Below are 24,907 nucleotides of genomic sequence, written 5' to 3' on the forward strand. Positions count from 1 at the left end.
CCACATGTTAACTTATTAAAACACACTTTGTAAACACAAATGGTATCCATCCATCCATCCATCCATCCATTTTCCAAACCGCTTATCCTACTGGGTCACGGGGGTTCCGGAGCCTATCCCGGAAGCAATGGGCACGAGGCAGGGAACAACCCAGGATGGGGGGCCAGCCCATCGCAGGGCACACTCACAGTCAGATGCCATTCACTCTCATACAGGCAATTTAGCAACTCCAATTAGCCTCAGCACGTTTTTGGACTGTGGGGGGAAACCGGAGTACCCGGAGAAAACCTCATGACGACATGGGGAGAACATGCAAACAACACACACATGTGACCCAGGCAGAGACTTGAATATGTGTATATATATATATATATGTATATATATATGTATATATACCAGAGAACTGCGATGCGTCTGGGAAAAATCCACGATTTGGAGGAGGCGCTATCAATAGCTGGACCGCGATATAGTGGAGGATCACTGTATCTTCATGACTTTGCCCAGGCCTCCCCTCCTATGGCGACAGGGTTTTTGGCAGCCGCCGGTTTTACCTATGCTTGGATCCGGCCCTGCTCTTTAGGTAAAACACTAAAGAACAAGAACATAAAGATAAAGTGGACTTTAGAAAGCAGGCAGGTCGATGTCTGGATGGCAGTAAACACACTTGTAAAGTGATAAAGCCGCATTTTTATAAGATCAAAGGCTTCTGCGAGGTTTTGGTGGGAAAGGGCATGGCGTGTGTGCGATTTAGCGTGAGTGACTGGATGCCTCCTCACCTTTTGAAACACAGAAGGACAAAAAAAGCAGTCAGAAAAAAACAGGATGCACAGCGATTGTCATCACGTCAGGCTGCGAATGTTTCCATGCTGAGTCACGGCTTTGATGCGTCGCGCTGGCGCAAGCCACGCAATGGATTCAGTGTCTCTACGCGCGTCTGCTCTGCATCGGACTCGCCCCCATGCACAAGTAAAAGGCAGGAGTCCCGCCCATGTCACTGTGACGTCAGACACCTGGAATGCTGCCCCACACCACCGTTAGTTTTTCCCACAAGCCAAAAATGTGATCTGAACAGCAGATACACCTCTGTTAGCGATTAGGTCAAACATATGTCAGTAAAATTAGAACGGCTGCACTATTCTTGGGACTGAAACTGACAACCTTCCAGTCCGGTGTCTTCCTGTTGTGGTGAAAATTCAGGAGCTGGAAGCCCCAGGCACAAGTAAATTCACCTGAATCTGGAGATATTCAGTGCTACTAGTGGTATGTGCTTTGGAGAGATGCCAACAGGGGGCAGAGTGGTTAACGCAGAGATATAAAATATTTGACAGCTCAAATCTCTGGAGGGGTACCTGGACATAACATGCAACCATTTAGAATCTCCTGTGAGATACTCCGAAAGTCATAAAAATGTTTGGGAAGGACTGTTCCGGGGTTTTTGCATTTTCAGTTAGAAAAACTTTTACAACAATGCAGAAGTACAGAGGAAGGTCTGAATAATTAGATGGTTCGATAACAAAATACTCCATATTCTGACATGCTGACTAAGTGAAACATCTCCAGGAGGAGATACAGAGATTGCTGTCTCTGACCTGAAGGTCAATCTCTGTGGTTACCAGAGAAGAACTGCTATTCTTCTCTTTTTTTGGGATACATTTCCATTTTTTTTGGAGATATTTTAGAAAGTGAGGCTGAAGTGAAAAATCCTTCACAGGACTCATTTCATCTCTGAAATCTTCCAGACATGTCGTAACCAAGGCTGTTTCCGTGGTGATGTAATTACCACGGCAACACCTTGGTAAACCATTCACACCCTGAATGGCCTGTCCAGGAGTACGTGGACATTCCCTGGTGCTGTATGCTCTGTGCTCTCCTTCACTGCAGTCCATTTCTTTACTGAAACTTTCGGTTGCCTCAAGTAGCAGATAACATCACATGCTATGAAAAACAAACATGATACATGCTATCCACAGACGAGGGCCACAATGGACCCAAACAAACAGTGTAATCAATTGACAAAGCATTAGCTTCTGGAGATTCTCAGTGCAGCATTCTGTCTTGGGGGGGGGGGGCATGGGGGTTCATCCATCCATCCATTTTCCAATCCGCTTATCCTACTGGGTCGTGGGGGTGTGGAGCCTATCCCGGAAGCAATGGGCACGAGGCAGGGAACAACCCAGGATGGGGGGCCAGCCCATCGCAGGGCATGGGTGGGGGTTCAATACCCTTCAAATGGAGCCACTGCACAGCGCCCCTGTGTGGCTGCAGTCTTTATTACAAGGGGGCGGTTTTTTTCACTTTGATCCCTCATCCTTACAGCCTGAGCCTCCAAACGAACATGAACACAAACACCTGTCAGTACTTGCAGTTTATATAAAGTGTGTGGAGCCTGTGTAATTATTATGAATAACATATTAATGGTCGCATATTAAAGCATAATATATAATATAAGTATATTAAAGTCGACGTTTCTGCACGGACACACTGCTTCCTCATGCACGCCATGCAAAACACAAGCAAATCCTGCCACACGCAAATTCTGGGAGCACAACATCACAGGAGAAAAGGAAACAACGTATGTAAACACAGTAGAACTGCATCCAGTATTCCACTATAGACAGGGACATATTACAGGGGCTGCAAAAGGACACTGTTAATTTTTCAAGAGAGTTATGCACTCACCTGCTTGACCCCGTGTGACGTCAGGGAGGCTTGGAAGGTCGACTCTCCTGCTCTGCCTGGCGTTTGTGCTGAATTTCAGTTTTACTTCTGCCAAACTGTTTTCAGTTCCATCGCCGACATCCTTTGAGCTGGTTTCTTAAAGGGCTAGTCACACTGCAGACAGCTTCCTTTTGTCGTTCTGTTCCTCCTCCTGCGAGATACTTTGCTTTTGTTGTGTTTCGTTCCACTCCGATCACAGTACCACAGTCGCTTTCAGGGCTGTCACGCTCCATGACCAGTTTCTGTTCCCCCTAAAGATGCTTTTAAATACAAAGATGATTGTCGCTAATGCATGAACAGAAGTCCATCCTTCAAGGACCCATACAGGCAGTCATGAGCGATGTCCTCCTGTCTCCATTGGTCAGACAACCTGAAGACTGACCTTTAAGGTACAGATCCTTAACCCAGGACACACCTACAGCATCTTTAAAGTTACCTGCAGTTTTTCAGTGTCCACTAAACAAACACACATTGGTACAACAATATAAATTGCTTTGAACCCTAATTACCCTAGTTAACAAACCCTGCCAGCATATTATGTAAGAACCCATAACATATTTTGCTATTTACACCGCCTCTGTCTATCACAGTGCCAAAAAAAAATCATCCAGTTCCCCTGTAATTGGGTCACGATCGTCTTGTACCATCATTCCCATTAAGGAAAACAATCCCGTTCATGGCATCTTGCTGCTCTTGGCGTTACTGTGAAAGTTTTCCTCCACTTCTGTTCAGCTCGAAATTTGACAGTGTAGTACCAAAAATGGCCGCTAGGTGCCAGCCTCCATCCATTCCCGCTGACCTAATGTTCTGAAGTAGTTTAAATATTCTGAAACAATGGTGGGTTTGTGATGCATATAAATCAGGAAAACTCACAACACAAAAAAGTCTTCAGTTAGGCCCACAGGTCAACTGCAGACCAACGGGAATGTACAGAAAACTGTCAGGGTAGTTAAAAACATTAAAAACAGGATTCTTCCCTTTTCTGTTAATCAGTCACACAATGTATTTGTGCTCCAAATTTGTCTTTACAAACAGGATTGCATGTTGCACATTTGCGTTTGCGTGTGGGGAGCGTTTGGGACACGTGGAGTGTCTAGTCCGACGCGTCTGGCCCGGGAGCGTCGCTCGCTGTTTCCAAGGAGACCGCCACTGTCTCAGGCTCTGTGTCACCCTCCGAGGACCTGTGGGGACACGCAGAAGGACAGATGACAGAGAGAAGGAGAGAGATCGCAGTGAGGATAAACAGCCAGATTGTAAAACATAAAATAAAATTCATCCGTCTGCTAGGGTGGTGGGGGGTCCAGAGACAATGGGCACAAGGCAGGAAACAACCCAGGATGGGGCACCAACCCATCACAGGGCACACTCACAGCGACAGGCAATTTGCAAATTCCATTTAACCTCAACATATTTTAAGGCTGTAGGGGGGAAACCGGAGGGAACCTCTTGATGACATGGGGAGAACATGCAAACTCCACACACATGGAGCCATGTTGGAGACTCGAACCCGGGTCCCAGAGGTGTGATGCAGCAGTACCAGGGGCGCCGCTAAGGGGGGGAAAGTTGGGACAATTCTAAGGGCCCACGCCCTTTAGGGGCCCCCAGAGATCTGAATGGGTGTGGTAGGGGGGCCCAACCTCATATTTTGTCATAGGGCCCAAAATTGCTAGCGGCGCCCCTGAGCAGTACTAATCACTGCACCATGCCTCTGTATCCATCCACCCATCCAAAAATCCATCCATCCATCCATCCATCCATCCATCCAATCCTTCTATGCATCCATCTACCCATTCATCCATCCATCCTGCAATTGCTTTTCCTGCACATGAAAACGCAAATGAAAACGCACTCATCCTCCAGATGCTCGCTCTCTGACTCCTCTGCTACCAGGATATCGTACTCTTCCGCCGCAAAGCGGCACCAGTCAGAGACTTCCCGCCCAGCTCGCTCCACCTCCTGCAATGGGGATGGGGCAATCAGCGGAGAGACATGGCCCAGGCTTTATGGCACCGGGGCACCACAGGCTTATGAGCTCACCTTGTGAATGGCAAAGGGGTCCCTCTGCTCATGCTCCAGGTACTTCTCCAGGCTGAAGAAGGTGTCGTAGAAGACATGGGCCATGCCACACCGCTTCAGGTCCTGGAGGGTGATCATACCTGCATGGGGAGGGGGAGGGACACTGAAACACACGCCATGTGGTCGGATCGCAGCATTATGAATGGTTTCTATGATTATGGTCAGTACGACCTCTGTGAGACCATGGGAAGTCTGTGGTAAATGCTAACCCGGCCGCTGGGGTCTGACCAGGTCCAGCACCTGGCACATCAGGTCATGGAAGGGCAGTGGGTCAACACCCATGGCCTCCAGGCGGTGGCTCTGTTCCTGGTAGAAGTGCTCCAGCTCGTACATGGACAGGACACCGTCGCCATCCAGGTCCATGCAGCGGAACCAGTATTCCACACTGCAATTCCCACCCAGACGCGCTGTGAGATTACTGCATGGCTATCCATGGCAGGGAGATAAATGGCTAACAGAGGCATTTAGAACCCTCAACCATGAGGCCCCACCTACTCTCCCCCTGAGACACATTGAGCATGCTCAGTGCGAGGTACACCATGGCCCTGATTCCACTAGCACTACTGCTCAGGTGACCTCCCCCCAGCCCACACTGATTACCTGGTTGGGGTCTTCTTATCCTCCTCAGAGATGAGGAACCACACGAACTCTGCATAGCTCATCCTGTGTTTGCTCTGGCCTGAGCTCCCCCTAGAGGCAAGGACAGGAAATGCATGTTCTTCTTTCTTAATGTCAGATATCTGACAATTTGCTTCATTAATCAGGAGTTGCAGTGACACTCCTCTGCAGGTATTACTGGGGGTGTGGGGCTAGAGGAGGATGTCTGTGGTGTACAAGACGCACCTGCTGACAGCCCCTGAAAACAGACGCTCTACAATTCTCTCTGATGAAGCTGTCAGAAGGAACAAAATGAGGCAAGGTTTAGCTTCCTGACGACAGCCATAATGAGGGTAATGGCTACCTTGCTGATGTCCCAGCCCGCTTACCATGGTAGTTATACTTGGCCAGGTCCCTGTGGTCGATCAGCAGGTTGTGGTCCGTGTCCAGCTCCCAGAACTTGCAGTAGATGACATAGAAATGTTCATAGGAAAAATAGTCGGTGACCTGATTGATGTCAGATTCCTCCTCCAGTGCAGCCAGGGTCTACAACGAGAGGGGAGGAGTGCGTGACCCAGGAAGGGGCTTTGTAAGCAGGGAGGACTGTAGGTAGCCCTGGGGGAGCAGCAGGCAGGAAGTCATACCTCCAGGAAGTTACTCCTCCTCAACTCATGGGCTGTGATCCTCCCTGTCCAGGAGCGGTTGACTGTGTAGAAGATACGCTGGATCACCTGTCAGGGACAGACTGTTAGTGGAAGGAGTCAAAATCCTGCCTACAGACAGGAGGTACCTATAGTGAGCATGATGCTATGCTGCTGGACTGACAGCAGTGACTGTCAGCCTCCCTCCACAAGGGGGCACTGTGCGAGACTTACTGTGGTTATATAGCGGGAGTGGAATTCGGGTGCGTCCTTCAAAAACGTCAGGCCAGGATGACTGTTTACTATGTCCTGCAATCATAGAAAAAACTTTCAGCTCTTGAATTACATTTTAGCTGCGTTATTAGTCTGGGAAACTGTGCTTTTCGTTGTGATACAACTTTTACGTCTCAGGTGGCGCCATGTGCAAACTAGTACCAACTTTTGATGGTGGACTTGAGGGAGGCCATGCAGGGGAGGAGGGAAGCCATGCTAGGGTGCCAGCCCCCTAGTGACATCAAGGGTCACCCTCCTAAGGTGCCCCCACCAGCTGCCAATCTCACATATATGCAATATTTGTGAAGATTAATGTGCTGATGTCATGCATATTACACACTTGTGACATGCTACTTTTATATCTTTCATTTTTATGTATACAACCTCATTATGGTGGGAGTCAACACAAAAAATGTACAATACTTAAAAATATTTTGAAATATAATAGTTTTATTGTCAAATTATGTTTTCGAGGCATGTATTTCATGAAAAAAGTATGTATGAGGCATTTGCTAACTACTACAGTGCATGATGGGTATGATATTTGAAGGCTAAGGGGGGGGGGTATGGTCCATTTTGCCCCAGGGCTCAGTGTACAGTTTTTCTGCCATTGAGGTCATGAGCAGGTGTAGGAGTTCGTAAGCACTGTTGGATGACAACTGGTGCTCAGTAAGTCAACCTGGCAAAGCCACTGATTCATGAGCTTCTGTGTCTCACACCTGTAACAAAAGGACGAAATCCTCTTGCTCCACGTAAGTGTAGTCCGGTTTAGCCAGAAGGTACACGAACTTGGATGAGTCGTCATGACATCGCAGTGACAACCTGACAGAAAAGAGAGCACCATCAAACAAGGATATCCCCCATCTCCACTGGCATCGTCAAGGGCGACTTTAAGGCATTTTCTAATGCCATGCCATGCTGTACAGACTAAGACTGAAATTTATCGGCCGTTCTCCTCATTGGAGCTCCGGATGTTTCCATCTCAAAGCTCCTCTATCTCACTCCTGAGCTTCACTGTCTACTCTAAGCCCTTTGGTTCTGCCCTGCTGAGTAGGATGGGAGCCAACAGGGAACATGGAAGGGCTCCTTACTTCCTCCATGTCTCCATCAATGAGCCGGCAGAGACAGAGCCCGTCTTTCCTCCGCCAGCGCTGTGGAACAGCGGGGCCTTCCAGTAGAGTGGGTAGCCACATGCCTGACAGGGACAGAGATACGGCTATGTGCTCATCAGCGCCCCCTGCCTCCTCATCGTGTATATATACATGTATACATGATTCATACACACACACACACACACACACACACACACACTATATTCATATCTACAAAAAATATACGCGTAAGAATAAAACATCTACATAAAACATACACTTAAGAGTATAGTTTAAGTAATACTAATTACACTTACAATATACATTATAATGAACATTTAACAATAAAACAACCAAAATGAAAACACCTCTGTTTCCTGTAGACTGGAGGAACACTGAGGCATGTGGATGGAATTAACCTGCAGTGAAGCTCACAGGCCTTAGTGGAGACTGACACACAGACATCCATCATGGAACTTCACAGACTAGCAGCTAACCGATGCCAGCTAACAGTGGCCGCACCTTGGTGATATCACCCATCTCCCGCATGGTGGCCCTCTGCTCCCCCAGCTCTGTGAACACCGCATCGATCTGGGCTATGATCCCATCCAGGTCAGTGCCGAGGGCCCTGGGGACCCCCCTAGGGAAGTTAAAGCTGGGGGTGATGCCCTGCGCGACCTCTCTTGCAGGGGGAGCTGTGTGAGGAAGGGGCCCGGTGTTCTCCTCGTTCTGGACATATGAGACGTAGAGAATGGAAGGGGAATGGAGATACAGAGGAGAACTGAGGACGTGATCGACGCTAATGAATCAGCACATCAGTACAGTTACCATTGCAATTCCGAGCAGCCTGAGCACTGGTCCTCAAGACCCTCCACAGACCTTCCAGTGCAGTCTAGATCAAGGGTGGGCAATCTTATCCAAATAGGGCCGGTGGGTATACAGGTTTTTGGTGCAACTCTCCAATTAGATTACTAATTAAAAGATTGATTGACTGAAGAGTCCTCATCCCTGGGTTTGAACCTTAATGGTTATCCCAAAAACCCACATACACACTGGTGCTTTGCGGAAAAGATTGCCCACCCCTGGTCTAGATCATGCCTTAACCTTGTGTACATTGTGGAACCCATTTTAACCCTGGATACCGTGTGGAACCCACCACGACCCTGGGTACAGTATAGATCCCACCTTAACCATGGGTTCAGTGCAGAATCCACCTTAACCTCAGGTACAATGTGGAACCCAACTTAGCCCTGGGCACAGTGTGGAAATCCTCCTTAACCCAGCCTTGGCATCTATGCACAGGACGGGCCCAATGTTTTGCAATGATTCATTTCACAGGACCTGCTGCAGATCAACCACAGAACCATAGAATTCTGAGCTACAGCTCCTCAGTGGAGATGCTGTCACCTCACTACCAGCCTATTGGGAGCCCCTGACCTTGACAATGTACCGGTGCCCGTGGCATGGGCTGGGCTGCACCATGACATACTTCTCACCAGCTTTGCCATTTCAGGACTGTCCTCAAGGACACTGAGGCATGGACACACACATAGATGCTCTAACAGCGATGCACTGGCTTGGCGATCAATATAAAAAAGACTTTACTCACCTTCATGACTTTTGGAGCCTGCTGGATCTCCACAGATTCGTGTTCTTCACCAGTGGCCTCTGGTGGTGAAGGGTTTACCTTGTCGGTGCCCACAGTGATGGATACGATGTCCTGCAGCGGCTTTGTTGACTCTGGTTCCTGAGTGGGAGTAGCGGCCCCCGAACTGACAGCCACACCACCTTCTGATGGCCCCTGAGCAAAGCTTTCAATTTGCTCCAGGATCTGCAGAAGCAGAGCACCATCCTGATCCTTTATTTCTTCATCATGGCTGGCTTCACCACCAGCGGGCCCTTCGGGCAGACCCTCGGGCTCAGCTGGGGCCTCTTGGAGAGTGCCACCTCCTGCCCGTTTCTTACTGTCTGAGGTTGCACACTGGAGGTTATCTGTCTGTTGGCCATAGTTTCTGAACCTTGGCTCCTTGTCTATGTCATGGTGCTCTGAATCCACTGGCATTTCACAAGTTTTGTCAATGGTGGCTCCACTACAACTTTCTGTTGGAGATCTCACCCTCTCTGTGCCCTGGCACGTATCACAAGACCCTTCAGACTGGGGCTGCTCGGTGTCCATCACAACCATGGTCTTCTCCCAGGTATTCTGTGGTATTTCAGCTGCACAGGTGCTTGTGTGTGTAGTGAGGTCTTCCTGCTGTATCAGAGCATTAGCAGCAAATCCTACAGAATCTAGAAGCGAATTCCCTGCCCCTTGGATTTTGTTGTCCATCACCTGAAGATTATGGGGCTCCTTGTCAAAGTACAGAAGCTCCCCAGGTTTCTCATGGTTCTCAACGGTGATGCTGGTTACATTGCAATCAAGGGTGGCTGCCAGGGAAGGCACCCCAATATTCCCATGATGTTGTGCACTATTTCCTGATGGAGAAACCTGGAATGGCAGGCAGTGTAGCCCCTGGACCGAGTTCTCATTACTGCATGGGACTCCGGTAGCGTCTTGGGCCTCATGAAGGGAAAGTTTTGGGTAAACTGTTTGAATTGAGGATTGGGAGCAGACAACATCCTCATACCTGGGGGGCTGTTCATGGTCTATGATGGGGCAGAGGAGGCTCTGCTGAAACCCATGGAGGGTACTGACCAGTCTGGACCAGTCACTGTGCTCCTGAGCTCCTGGGAGCTCATGCTCAAACCCAAATGGCCACTTCTTCAGATGTCTAGAGAGCTGGTCCACCACTGTCCGGTAAATAACCTCATTCTCATGGTTCCCTCTGCCCTCAACAAGAGCCTTCCTCTTGATGCACTGCCTGATGATGTCAGTACACTTCTTGAGGTCATTGGAGCACTTGAGTAAGATGTTAAGGCAGGACCTGATGTCTTCCCCAGAGGTTCCAGCATCCACCTTAGTTAACTGCAGAATCTGGGCCATGAGGTTCTCCTCGACTGATGTGTCTGGCAATGAGGTAATAGTGATGCTGCTGTGCTGCTCCGGGGAGGTGTCCTGAGGGATCTCTTTTTGCAGGTCCCCTGGGAGCGTCATGGGAAGATGGGTGAATGGTGGGAGGTTCTCATCATTTTCACAGAAACGCCCTCCTGTAAAGTCCACATCATTGTACCTCTGACCAAGAGGGTCCAGTCGGAGCTTCCTACCTGTCTGCAAGGGCATTTGATTGAAGGAGAACTCCTTGACCTTCCCGCTAGCCAGATTTATGGCATCCCTTGTAATATCCTTGAGGCTGAAGGGAGTGTGAACAGATGACCCCCTCTTCAATCCAGGAACAGTACGTGGCAAGTTTCTGCGATTCTTTTCTCCATTCACAGGCCTTTGGTGGCGTAAGTTGCTTCCAGCTGCTTTCAGTGTGGTGGCTTCTGACACAAATTCTTTAGAGCCAGTGAGTACAGGATCCACTGGCTCAAAACAGAGGCCCCGGTGGGCAGCCGCACACTCCAAGCCATGCATCAGGAGACTGCAGGGTCCTTCGCAGTAGTGCACAACCTGTGGGTGGCGCTGGTCCACCAACACGCTATGGTAGTAGCTAACACTGCTGACCACGAGCCGGTATGTGGCCGCCATAGTGACTCAAAGATTTTCAGTGTCACACAAACAAAAAAAAACAAGAAGCTAAATGACACTTAGCATTATCTCAATGATGATGGAGGGGAGGAGCTTGACACAAGTGTTATGCTACAACTTAGATAGCACTCCATGTAATGTTAAATGTCGTGTTCTTTGTCGGGGTCTATCCACGGAGGCTGCATTCCTTCCTCTTCCATATCTGGAGACCTACATGTGTAACAGTGAACGTGGTCTCTGGTAGCCTCCTACATCCTTGCCTTCCTCCCTTCAAAGTAAGAATCTGCTGTTAATGGGAAGCCACCTGTCAGGAAAGAAGGGAGAACGAAAATCAAGGGGCTGTTGAACATTAAAAATAAACCAAATCCATCCATCCTGACTATAAATTTCCCCTGGACACATGGGTAAATGTGGCTGGATGATAATGTGCTCCAAGACCTGGACCCTGAACCTCCACAGACGCTGTCATCACCTCTGCCCCACCGCACGTAAATGATTTAACCAGATGAAGGACTGAAGAACAGCTGACTAGTTCAATAGGGGGATGGTTGGTGAATAGATCAGAGCCACTGCTGTCACAAGCAGAGATTTAACAGTTTGACAACATTCTATACTGACCCAGGCTCATACATGTAATTGCAACGTCATGGGCTTTTCTGAAATTATATGGGTTTCTGCCACAATTTACCTGCTCTGGTACTTGACCTTTTTTGGAAACTGATATTTTTTGCCACAGGACATTTTCACCACCATGCTAAAAGCCCATTTGAATGAGTCATGAATCCCATCAATAGTTAGAGCAATTTACTAGCGCCCAGGGGGCACTTGTGTGTGGGGCTGACTTGTCTCCTGAAAAATATAAAAGTGAGGGGTCCTCTGCCCTGACAGTCACTGACCTTGGGGTACAAGGAGATGGTCAGAGGGTTGAGCAATAACTGTGAAGGAGCTGTGTCACAGCCTAGAACCGCAATCGGATCACATGACATGTCTTTACAATGCAGTTGTATGGAACAGTGAGGACGTGAATGACCAGCTCCTGACTCTGAAGACATCCCTGCCTGGCTTCCTACTCTCGGGAAGTCTCTCTGCATGGAAATCAGCTGAATAAATGAGGACTGATGCCAGAAAGACTTCTGAATATTCCTGCTATCAGGTTTGAAAATGCAGTGGCACAGTTTCCAAGGTCACAGCCAGTCTGAAGTCGCTACCTGGTTTCTAAGCATGAATCGACAGGTCTTGGGGACACTGTTAGTCACAGCAAAGTACTTCCCTCACAACATCTCCAATTTATGTTGATACTGCTGTCAAAGACCCAACAGCAACACCTGTCCTGGGAAAGACCAAACACTCCAATAGCCGCAGGCAACAGCAGTGCAGAGAGAATCCACTCTCTGAAAGTGATGGTGACCTCTGACTGGTCTGTGTGGCTGATCAGACTCCCCGGTTAAGCTGGAAACATTGGTGCACAGGACAGCAGAAATGATCACCACTATATAGGATGAATTGGTTGCCATGGAAACAGAGCAAGGCTTGGATGGAGACAGGCAGCAGGTAAGACTAGGAACAGCAGACACTGAGACTGTCAGGGAGAGATGCAGGATGATATTTGTGAATAAAGGTTATTACTTTTAGCCATATTTATTTGTGCTCATCAAAAAATTGTGGGCAAGTCCCAGAAGGTGGAATTTGTTACCTACTTTAATATTTTAGGCGTGGGTTGGAGCTGGAATCACAATGTGCAGCAAAGTGAGTCAGTGTGAAGGTCCCACAATGACAGACACAAAGATATGTCTGTGTGTGTGTCTGTCTGTTTGTCAGAGTGTGTGTGTCTGTCTGTATGTCAGTATGTGTGTGTGTCTGTCTGTATGTCAGTATGTGTGTGTATACGTGAGAGAGAGAGAGACTAGCACCCCCCCCCCCCTTTTCACTGATATCACTCACAGATTTATATATCTTCTCCCAGGATGTGTGCAATCATAATGTCATCCATTCAACAATGTTTTCAATTTAATTCCTATCCTATTATTTTCACATTCCTCAGCTCAGTTGTGTGATTAACAGTATGAAGCCTACATTTATGCAAATCTTTTCTGTTTTTTCAAAGGCGTTGACATGAAAGCATTACTTTCCCTTCTGACACAGACACACACACAGACACTGCACATACTCACACCCTGGTTCCTTTTTTCCTGAAACAAAAAAAATAGGATAAAAACTAAACTACTTCCTGACTATGTTATGGCCTGGCTTGTGAGAAGCATTATGGCCCGGCTTTGACGGGCATTACAATCCATTTGTAAGGACTGTTACGGCTTGGCTTTAATGAGCAATACAGCTCAGCTTTAAAGAACATTACAGCCCAGCTGTTAGGAGCATTACAGCCTGGCTTTGAGGAGTGTTACAGCCTGGCTTTGAGCCGCATTACTGCCCGGCTTTGAGGAGTGTTACAGCCCGGCTTTGAGGAGTGTTACAGCCCGGCTTTGAGCCGCATTACTGCCCGGCTTTGAGGAGTGTTACAGCCTGGCTTTGAGGAGTGTTACAGCCCGGCTTTGAGGAGTGTTACAGCCCGGCTTTGAGCCGCATTACTGCCCGGCTTTGAGGAGTGTTACAGCCCGGCTTTGAGGAGTGTTACAGCCCGGCTTTGAGCCGCATTACTGCCCGGCTTTGAGCCGCATTACTGCCCGGCTTTGAGGAGTGTTACAGCCCGGCTTTGAGGAGTGTTACAGCCCGGCTTTGAGCCGCATTACTGCCCGGCTTTGAGGAGTGTTACAGCCCGGCTTTGAGGAGTGTTACAGCCCGGCTTTGAGGAGTGTTACAGCCCGGCTTTGAGCCGCATTACTGCCCGGCTTTGAGCCGCGTTACTGCCCGGCTTTGAAGAGTGTTACAGCCCAGCTTTGAGGAGTGTTACAGCCCGGCTTTGAGCCGCATTACTGCCCGGCTTTGAGGAGTGTTACAGCCTGGCTTTGAGGAGTGTTACAGTTCGGCTTTGAGGAGTGTTACAGTCCGGCTTTGAGGAGTGTTACAGCCCGGCTTTGAGCCGCATTACTGCCCGGCTTTGAGGAGTGTTACAGCCTGGCTTTGAGGAGTGTTACAGTTCGGCTTTGAGGAGTGTTACAGCCCAGCTTTGAGGAGTGTTACAGCCCGGCTTTGAGCCGCATTACTGCCCAGCTTTGAGGAGTGTTACAGCCTGGCTTTGAGGAGTGTTACAGTTCGGCTTTGAGGAGCGTTACAGTTCAGCTTTGAGGAGTGTTACAGTTCGGCTTTGAGGAGTGTTACAGTCCGGCTTTGAGGAGTGTTACAGCCTGGCTCTGAGGAGTGTTACAGCCTGGCTTTGAGGAGTGTTACAGCCTGGCTTTGAGGAGCGTTACAGTTCAGCTTTGAGGAGCGTTACAGCCCGGCTTTGAGGAGTGTTACAGCCCGGCTTTGAGGAGTGTTACAGCCTGGCTTTGAGGAGTGTTACAGTCCGGCTTTGAGGAGTGTTACAGCCCGGCTTTGAGCCGCATTACTGCCCGGCTTTGAGCCGCGTTACTGCCCGGCTTTGAAGAGTGTTACAGCCCAGCTTTGAGGAGTGTTACAGCCCGGCTTTGAGCCGCATTACTGCCCGGCTTTGAGGAGTGTTACAGCCTGGCTTTGAGGAGTGTTACAGTTCGGCTTTGAGGAGTGTTACAGTCCGGCTTTGAGGAGTGTTACAGCCCGGCTTTGAGCCGCATTACTGCCCGGCTTTGAGGAGTGTTACAGCCTGGCTTTGAGGAGTGTTACAGTTCGGCTTTGAGGAGTGTTACAGCCCAGCTTTGAGGAGTGTTACAGCCCGGCTTTGAGCCGCATTACTGCCCAGCTTTGAGGAGTGTTACAGCCTGGCTTTGAGGAGTGTTACAGTTCGGCTTTGAGGAGCGTTACAGTTCAGCTTTGAGGAGTGTTACAGTTCGGCTTTGAGGAGTGTTACAGTCCGGCTTTGAGGAGTGTTACAGCCTGGCTCTGAGGAGTGTTACAGCCTGGCTTTGAGGAGTGTTACAGCCTGGCTTTGAGGAGCGTTACAGTTCAGCTTTGAGGAGCGTTACAGCCCGGCTTTGAGGAGTGTTACAGCCCGGCTTTGAGGAGTGTTACAGCCTGGCTTTGAGGAGTGTTACAGTCCGGCTTTGAGGAGTGTTACAGCCCGGCTTTGAGCCGCATTACTGCACGGCTTTGAGGAGTGTTACAGCCTGGCTTTGAGGAGTGTTACAGCCCGGCTTTGAGGAGTGTTACAGCCCGGCTTTGAGGAGTGTTACAGCCCGGCTTTGAGGAGTGTTACAGCCCGGCTTTGAGCCGCATTACTGCACGGCTTTGAGGAGTGTTACAGCCTGGCTTTGAAGAGTGTTACAGCCTGGCTTAGAGCCGCATTACTGCCTGGCTTTGAGGAGTGTTACAGCCCGGCTTTAAGGAGTGTTACAGTCCGGCTTTGAGGAGCGTTACGACCCGGCTTTGAGGAGCGTTACGGCCCGGCTTTGAGGAGCGTTACGACCCGGCTTTGAGGAGCGTTACGGCCCGGCTTTGAGGAGCGTTACGGCCCGGCTTTGAGGAGCGTTACGACCCGGCTTTGAGGAGCGTTACGGCCCGGCTTTGAGGAGCGTTACGACCCGGCTTTGAGGAGCGTTACGGCCCGGCTTTGAGGAGCGTTACGGCCCGGCTTTGAGGAGCGTTACGGCCCGGCTTTGAGGAGCGTTACGGCCCGACTTTGAGGAGCGTTACGGCCCGGCTTTGAGGAGCATTACGGCCCTTGGTTACAAGTCTGGTACCGCAATGACTTCCCTGCCGGCCGTATCGCAGAGACAGGAAGTGCATGTCACGTGATGGCCTGCTCTAGCTACGCTGTATTCCCAAAGCAATGGGACTAATCCTGTTATTACCATCTGCAATCTCATGACACTCATCACACGATTGTGATTATGATGAGACAGAGCACAGCACAATAAGCCTCGACAATAACCGGTAATTAAATCCACCCAGTAACAATTCACGGTGTTAAATCAACCACAGGGCGCCGCTGTGTCTTAGTGCTGCCTCAGGCTGTGGGTTCGAGTCCCCAGACATTTTTACTATAAACCAAATTATGCACATAGATCCCAGCTGCCAAACGATTATAAAAGTCTCAAGACAGCTCGAGAAAAATAATGGATAAATAAAGAGCACAAAGAGAAAGAGGCAGAGGGAGACATAGAGGACAAGGAAGTTATTTCCAATGAAATAAGAGCCATTGTGCTTCATAATGTTATCAACTACAGCATGAGCTATAAAGAAGCTGGACAGCGGATGCAGCCAAATTACAGCCATTACACTGTTGCTGGAATCATTGGGATGTTTGGAGCTGAGAATGAGTCTTTGCAGTATTAATGTACAGTGGCACAATAACTGGTATCCTCTATGTCAGAGGAACTTTGACACATTAGAATTGATAGAAGACCATCCAATGCTGGAAGAAAGTGATTGTTCGGTGCAGAAGAGAGAGAAATAGTCAACATGGTATTAGCAAATAATGCAATAAGACAACGAGAATTTCAAACTTGGGTAATAGATGACAATAACATCCATCCATCCATCCATTTTCCAAACCGCTTATCCTACTGGGTTGCGGGGGGTCCTATCCCGGAAGCAATGGGCATGAGGCAGAGAACAAACCAGGATGGGGGGCCAGCCCATCACAGGGCACACTCACACACCATTCACTCACACATGCACTCCTACGGGCAATTTAGAAAGTCCAATTAGCCTCAGCATGTCTTTGGACTGCGGGGGGAAACCGGAGTACCCGGAGGAAACCCCACAATGACATGAGGAGAACATGCAAACTCCACACACATGTAACCCAGGCGGAGACTCGAACCCGGGACCCAGAGGTGTGAGGCAACAGTAACAATAACATTAGGGTTGTTTTCATATCCACTATTGACCAGTTGTTAGAAAAGCAAAGGATGAGCATGAAGCAATTATATAAAGTCCCCTTTTAGAGGAACTCTGATTATGTGAAAGAAAGGCAATATCAATATGATTACATGAGTATATCTACGTTTGCTTACAGTATTCATTGTTTTTTGGGTTAATTCCCTGACAAACATTGTCTCCATTTAGAGTATACTTCAGCCTTTCTGAACTAAGCATTTGGACTCACCTCCAAATCATTCAATTCAGGTGTTCCAATCACTTCCATAGCCACAGGTGTATAAAATCAAGCACCAAGGCATGCAGACTGCTTCTACAAACATTTGAGAAAGAATGGGTCGCTCTCAGGAGCTCAGAGGATTCAAGCATGGTACCGTGATAGGATGCCACCTGTGCAATAAGTCCATTTGTGAAATGTCCTCACTATTAAATATGCCACGGTTAACTGTTAGTGGTATTATAACAAAGTGGAAGCAGTTGGGAACAACAGTAACTCAGTTGTAAAGTGGTAGGCAACGTAAAATCACAGAGCGGGGACGACGCATGCTGAGGCGCACAGTGTGCAGAAGTCGCCAACTGTCTACAGAGTCAATAGCTCCAAAGTTCGTGTGGCCTTCAGCTTAACTCAAGAACAGTGCATAGTGGGTTTCCATGGCTAAGCAGCTGCATCCAAACCTTACATAACCAAGTGCAATGCAAAGCGTCAGATGCAGTGGTGTAAAGCACACTGCCACTGGACTCTAGAGCAGTGAAGACATGTTCCCTGGAGTGACGAATCATGCTTCTCTGACTGGCAATCCGATGGATAAGTCTGGGTTTGGCAGTTGCCAGGAGAACAGTACTTGCCTGACTGTATTGTGCCCAGTGTTAAGTTTGCTGGAGGGGGGATTATGGTGTGGGGTTGCACAAAGCAAGGCCCATAAGGAGATGGATGAGCAAGTCTGGTGTGGAGCAACTTGACTGGCCCACACAGAGCCCTGACCTCAACCCAATAGAACACCTTTGGGATGAATTAGAGTGGAGATTGTGAGCCAGGCCTTCTCATTAAACATCAGTGCCTGACTTTACAAACCCTCTCCTGGAAGAATGGTTGAAAATTCCCATAAATATGCGATGTTATAGCTGGAATGTCATTAAAGTTCGTGTGTGTGTAGGCAGGTGTCTCAATACTTTTGCCAATATAGTGTATCTACATAGCTGAAGCTGGGATCAGTTTGGTCCAAAGACGTTGCAGAGGCAGGAACATCATTGGACAAAGAGCAACAGTGGATGTTCCAGGCATAGGGGGCGGAACTGTATCTATTTGTACTGCTATAGATTTACATGGAGTCGTGCTTCATGGGTCGTGGGCCACATAGCACAGCACTCCTTTGGGATTCCCTGCACTGGATGATTGTATATCCCACCCAACCGGAAAGACAACACACATGCACAAGGTGTATGACAGGGACCCACAGCAGCCAGTGAGTCTTCTTCAGGCAGCGGATGCAGCGGCTGAGGCACGTCAGAGATGAATCTGTCACCCCAGATGCTTCTTTCCCGGCTGTTTGACTAGGGAGCCCATTCTGTGCCATTCTGATGAACACATGGCCTGATCCACAGGACTGACAGCATAACACTTAGTGTTTTCAGCAGTGGTGTTTATTGCAGTACATATTTGGTTTTTTTGGCACCAGTACTGTAAAGCATGTTGTAATCACCTGTAACATTGATATGAATATGTACATTATTTTTTTAGGCTTTGAATCTAGATCATTTTTGTGGATGATTAACACGGGTATTTATTCATTGAGAATGATTTTGTTTCCATTATTGGCTTTATTTGTTACTATCGCCACACAGTGTTACATTCTGATGATGGTGATTTGTTTATTTCAACACAGGGTCTTACTCAGTGCACCATTTCGGTTACATATTTTCAGAGTTTGTATTCAATTCTGACTCGGTTTTGAAGGTTGCGTGTGGAGTCATTCAGCTATTACAAGGTTTTTTCCCCTGTGTGTGTGATTTCGAGGATGTGGCATTAGATTACAGCCTTTGTGTATAAAGTTGTGCAACACTGGTATCATATTCTGAGGTTGAACATATCCAGTTGGGAAAAACTATAATTGTATACAGACGTTTTGCTAAACAACAGTTTTTCTAGGTTTCCAGTTTTGCAGCTGAACATGCAAAAGACCACAATAAACATGTTATCTATATGCCAGCAACAGTTTTGACTGTAGTGTTTTCAGTTTTTTGCCGTCGTGTGTAATGACCGCTCAGTGTTTATGTAACGACTGGCTTGATGCGTGAACTGAAAGCAGAGATTGGTTTTGTGCAGAGATATAATGGATTTGAGTAGATTTGTTTAATTTTCTGCAAGATGAGGCAAAGGATTTGTGAATGTAGCCTGAAAACTGGGTTTTGTGTTTATGGTTTGGAGAAAACGGAAAGTTTTAGGAAATTTGCTTTAATGGTTTCAGAAAAGCCATAACTGATGGATGGGTGGCCAGCTGCAAACAGCAGCTTCCCTCTTTACGGCCCGTGGCTCTGGGTGGTGCTATATGCAGGCTAAGAGCACAAGGGCGGACATCACTGCGGAACAGGGCCTGCTGGGTAATTAGTGACACATACACTGTATACTGGAGCCTCCCAGCTAGCGACAGAAAGAACTTCCAGGAGGACAATAAAGTCAGAGTGAGATGGTGTGATGCATGAATACTGTGTGTGCACCAACCACAGGTCCCCTCGGTATCACACAAATTATGCCACAGATTGATGCTCTAACCATTACTCCCCCTGCTGTTATACTCAGTGCATTACAGCCCTTGCATTTTCCGACTTCACAGCACTGCAGCATTTTCATACCCAAGCATTTCGTTTTCCGATTTGTGTAGGTGTGCGCCGGCAGGGCCGCGGCTCGGATCTGAACCCACGACCTCGCAACGCTGAGCACGAACAAACGTCTGCTCTTGGTGGGAGGAGGCTCGGAAAGTACGCGCTGCTGGTCGCCATGGAAACGCTGGCCGAATCTCTGAGACTGCGGGAAGCCGGGCGTACTGACATCTCACTCACAAACTGTCTTCCTGGAGTAATGAAACAGGAAGGAGGTGATCGGGTGCCCTTCTTGGGGGGGGGACACCGAGTGCACATATTTAAATGCATCCCAGAGAGAGATTGGGGGCCATAGTGTAACACCATGACGACAGACTTGGGACAGGGGCCAGGGGCCTGATCATAAGCCCCCAGGAACTGACAGCATTAAACGCCCCCAGGGCCAATCGAAGGTGTCGCTCCACCCTAGAGACGCAGATCCTTAACTGGCCAGTAAGAGGTGTTGTCTCATCCAGCCAGATCTGAGGAATTCATCTACCAAAAAGAAATGTGCACTCACCAAGGTCTGATAGTCAGGACAGGAAAATGAATAGGCAAGGAGGAAATGAATATTTCCTATAATAATCGTGCGTGTGACACTTTCTGTGATCATGTACGCACCAGAGTTTGAATGAGCCTCAAAGCGTGCGAACAGACACATGCAGGGGAGAGTGGATCCCTCCGTGCACCCAGACGTGACAGCGAGCACAAACCTTTCAAAGGGATGCTATGTGGAATGATCCTTCCCCCTGCTTTTCCCGGGAGTTTGATTAAACTTGTGGAACAGAAGCATTGAGAAAACACCATCTCCAACGATAGACCTCATTGGTGCGTTAAGGAAAGTAACGGCGTTTCTATGGCAATGGTGAGTCTTTTAAGAGCACACTGTGCCTCTGAAACCCTAACCCCCCACCACCACCACCACCACCCTCCTATATCTCCCTGTCCAATACCAGCCCAGCGCAGTGTGACCGACACGCAGACCAGACAGAGAATTAAACAATCATACCAGCTGCTAGCCTGGCAGTGAAACTGCGCCATTGGGCATGGCGTCCACATGCAAGGAGGAGGGGCTCTGGACGGCCCTTAGAACCCACATCCCTCTGAACAAATTCACAGAGAAAGGCAGCCTACATCAGCCCCCGGCCCTTAGTTTTATGTGTGACATCATGGCCAGAAGAGGGCCATGTCAATCTCGAGAGGGAGGGTCAGGTGACCGTGAAGCTTGGCATTAATTGGTTGCAGCTGTCCCATTCACCTGGGCGTAACTTGGCAAGTTAGCATGTTCTTCTAATAGTGACTTCACCAGATACTTTTTCTCCTGCACAATCTTTATTTGGAAATGAACCTTCTGGTCCTTTGGGGTTTCCCCATGTCACATGGCTCTAATTCAGATCATGCTGGCTAACGTCCTGTCACTATTCCCCCCCCCTCCCCCCCCTGGGCCGCTGGTTTCAGAGAACATGTCCTTCCACCACATGTACAGACAGACTGAAAGCTTGCAGTCAGCATTCATGTTCTCTCGGGAATATCTGGAAACGACTGTCACACACAGGCGGATTAACGCGCACCCCCTCACTCCCGTCTCCATGCTACCTGGAGCGGCTCACCAGCAGCCTGCTCACCATGTCCTCCTGCACTCTGAGATACAGGGGAACAGTGTGGGGTTTATTCCCAATTTTCCTGGCACCCAGAAAATGGAAGAATTCACTTCGCACTATTTCCTCCTTTCTGTCACAGATAACGAGCTGGTGAAAAGGGAATTTCTTATATTTGGCCAGAAAAACTGTCTGCTTTTTACTTTGTAAAGGCTTGTTCTGTCCACGTTCTACCAGTAGGTGGCAGAGTGGCTAAGAAGCCACACTTCACTATGCTCCCTTTTTATATTCAGCTGCCTGGACCCACATTATATAATATAATATAGAGACATAAGGACTGATCAAAAAATCCAGCTTAAAAATCAAATCAGTATCTAACATCTGTATTTGTCTCCCCCATTTACACGCAACATCTTTTCTATGGTCTTTAAATGTATTTGCACTTTGAATATTTCTTCAAGCCACAATTATTAAAAGGATCTGATTAAATACTGAGCTGCAGAGAGCTGTCTCCCACTTCTCAAAACTGCCGCTTTTTGCCAGCCAAGGACGTCTGCAGTTAATTTGGAGAGTGAGTCTGCCGAAGTTACATGCGGTACAGATGGTGAGCTGTTTGTGAATGCTGCAGCACGGAAGTACGGAGCCTTTACAGAGCATGTGCAGAGTCCAGGGATGGCAGCTGAGAAACGTACAGTCATGTCCGGACCATGTCCGGACCAGACTGCCGATTCAACACAAGTGGGGCAGCATCCCAGCAAACCAAGGGAGAAGGTTCTAGAACAGGCTAACTTTAAGGGATGCTGAACTGAACAACAATCTACTGCTCATTCCTGGGCTTGGAGCTTGCTGAAGGGAGAGACTTGTGCTCTCAGAATGGAGAGAGCGCTTGGTTATGTCTGACTGACAGCTCAGGGACCGTCTAAAAAGACTGCTGCTATTTTCCTCTGCTGTGAAGGGATGACGGAGCCAGTGCCGTTGCTCCTGGTCCCTGGGGATTCAATCTCACATAAACGCATTTGTGCCGTTAACAGGAACCCTTTTCATAAACCTATGCAATTCAGAGCACAGCTGAGTGTGAGACTCGGAGCCAAGCCCGGGGGAAACAGTGCCTAGAAATTAAGTAATCAGAACGGATGTACGGTTAATAATTAAAGATATCTGACTGTTCTGTCTCATCTCTCATAATGTCTTGTGCACATCTGTGACATGGGGGGGGCATTTCCAGACCCATGTGTGATAAGTGGCTCCCTGCTGCGGTCACAGTGGATGGGCTCCATGCAGAGACATCGGCTGGCCCCTAAGGGGCGCCGTGCACTCACTGTGTGACACTGCTGATTCCCATCTGTCACATCCAGCAACTATGAGTCACACCCCCACTGGACCGCTGGTATGGGCAGCCACCCTGCTTTTCACACAAGCACAGCCTACATGGCTGTTACTGTACACTGATGTGTATTGTATGGTGTGTCTGTTTATCTGAGTGTCTGTCCTGTGATGGATCGACATCCCATCCAGGTTGTCCCCTGTCTCATTTTGTGTGTGGATGAATTGATGAATAGATGGATGGATGGATGGATGGATGGATGGATGGACATCCATCCATTCATCCATGGGTCTATGAACATCGACCAGACCACACCCATCTTCCATGAAGGTTCAAGTGCCTCTCAATGAAATAGCTGTTAAAAACATCAGTTGCCCTGCTTGGATGTCTCAGAGTCAAGGTTGTGATTTTTGTTTTCTGGGACCACTGGTACAGAGACAAGGACAGAGCTTCTGTTATCCAGAAAAGGACGGAAATTTGGCAAATGGCGACAAGGTCGTCAGGTGGGGTTTTGAACAGTGGACAGCCAATCAGAGCCTTTCGGGCACGTGCAGCTGCTTGTGGATGCGGACTCGCAGAGAGGGGGGTAATTCCAGCTCGAATGCATGAATGAGACTTGGGACACCCCCCTCCCTCAGATGTTCAGGGGCGGGTGGCCACTGATAGATAAACGCCCTCCCTGATTTCAGTTAGGATTTCGGTAGTCCCGCGGACAGGAAATATCTGCCCAGATACATGTGAGCAGGAATCGCTGCCTTTCAGCATCGTCAAACAGGTGACCCGACAGTAAACACACGCCGAATCACACACCTTATTCACCGATAAGGCTACAAGCGCGCTCGTACTTATACTGTATACTTACTCCCACGATGCTCCTGGGCAAAGATGAAGACAAGCGATCTCAAAACGGGCACTAAGCCAAGCGATCTTGAATCGATTAGCATAGATAGGCTTGGAAACAAGCAACAAAAACAGTCACGTCAATACGAATAAATAACCGGCCACCGACAAATTACACAGATCGCCATTTAAAATCGGGGTCCTGTGAGGCAAATGCATTTCATGCCCCCTGTTACGGCATATTATTAGACTAAAAACACGCGTGTCACATATCACATACTATAGCCAACTCTCTGCTAGGAACACGATTTAAAATCACAATTTCGCACAGAGAGCAATACTGTATGCCTGGAAGTTACTTATGACATTCTTGCCCCCGTCTGTAATGTCTGACATATAATGGTAGAAACTTCAAAGTTCAGTTACCCCACGGACCTGAAGTCTTTCAGTTCGGTCGTGCACGAAAGGTATAAATGCAACCGGGTCCGGGGTCTGTAAACTTGCATTCAACTCCAGCTCACTTAAAACGCGAAAAGCCTATTAGACAAAGGAAATGTGGACGCACTCACCACGCTTCCTAAGCGCAGGATCCCTGGACCTTCAGTCTCCATCTGCAGTCACGATCGGCCGGAGGAGACCTCTCTCCCACCCAAAGGCATGGAGGACAGCAATTCTTTCTTTTACATCTTCCCCGGGGAAGTAGCCTGCCGCAGCCCCGCAGATCTGGGCGGAGATGTTGGAGCTCTGGAGCGACGCTGACGCCCAGCGACGCGATGTCCTGGCCGGGATCCGCAGCCGCGGAGCGCCCCAGTCCGCCGATGATCTCAATGCATGATCTCAATGCGTATGAACAAAGTTTGCGGCCAGGATGGCGAAGTCGCCGCCTTCCGTGCACGTCTGCCGTGTCCTGCCTTTTAATGCATGATCACGAATGCTCATAACCATCGGCATTTCACAAAATGTCAACCTTTTATCCAGCACTTAGCAGATTTTACATCACTCGATCGTCTCTATAGTAACCAGGTACAGAAATACACCTAACAGCTTCAAATTTTATTTTTAAAATAGCCTACTGGCTGGTTTCCTTAAGAGCTTCAAGGTATTTTCATCCTGAATGTCAGTCTCCACATCTCCGCATCCTTTTCCCGTTAATCGCAGTTTACTGCTTGGTCTAACAATATAGCAGCAAGTTCATTTTTAGTCTTGAAAAGAGAGTGTCTGAGGAGTGTGCTTTGTCGGAGGGTTAAACTCAGGAAAAGCACGCTGATGAATCTCGAAATATAGCGGCCGAATCACGATGAGCTGGCATGCCATCAGATTTTCTTTCTGCATGCAACTCTAAATGAACGGAA

General features: G+C 48.5%; 1 protein-coding gene across 1 annotated transcript; it reads right to left on the bottom strand.

The window, feature by feature from the left end:
• Positions 1-409: 409 nt before the first annotated feature.
• On the bottom strand, positions 410-24,510 carry LOC125739846 (serine/threonine-protein phosphatase 2A regulatory subunit B'' subunit alpha-like). Its single transcript, XM_049010361.1, has 15 exons — positions 24,125-24,510; positions 9,006-11,328; positions 7,919-8,125; positions 7,397-7,500; positions 7,025-7,127; positions 6,267-6,341; positions 6,036-6,122; positions 5,781-5,937; positions 5,638-5,686; positions 5,395-5,484; positions 5,004-5,179; positions 4,756-4,874; positions 4,568-4,674; positions 2,680-3,899; positions 410-588 (listed from the first exon to the last, which is right to left on the bottom strand). The coding sequence occupies exons 2-14, from the start codon at positions 11,022-11,024 to the stop codon at positions 3,812-3,814; spliced, it is 3,381 nt and encodes a 1,126-aa protein (XP_048866318.1). The 5' UTR covers positions 11,025-11,328; positions 24,125-24,510; the 3' UTR covers positions 410-588; positions 2,680-3,811.
• Positions 24,511-24,907: the final 397 nt, after the last annotated feature.

Source organism: Brienomyrus brachyistius, chromosome 4 (assembly GCF_023856365.1).
Source record: "Brienomyrus brachyistius isolate T26 chromosome 4, BBRACH_0.4, whole genome shotgun sequence".
Taxonomy (NCBI): Eukaryota; Metazoa; Chordata; class Actinopteri; order Osteoglossiformes; family Mormyridae; genus Brienomyrus; species Brienomyrus brachyistius.

Coding starts and splice junctions, on each gene's coding strand:
- LOC125739846 (XM_049010361.1), bottom strand. CDS start 11,024: ATGGCGGCCACATACCGGCTCGTGGTCAGCAGTGTTAGCTACTACCAT. Junction 8,126..9,005: donor AGGCTCCAAAAGTCATGAAG/GTGAGTAAAGTC, acceptor TCATATGTCCAG/AACGAGGAGAACACCGGGCC. Junction 4,875..5,003: donor GGTCAGACCCCAGCGGCCGG/GTTAGCATTTAC, acceptor CTCCCCATGCAG/GTATGATCACCCTCCAGGAC.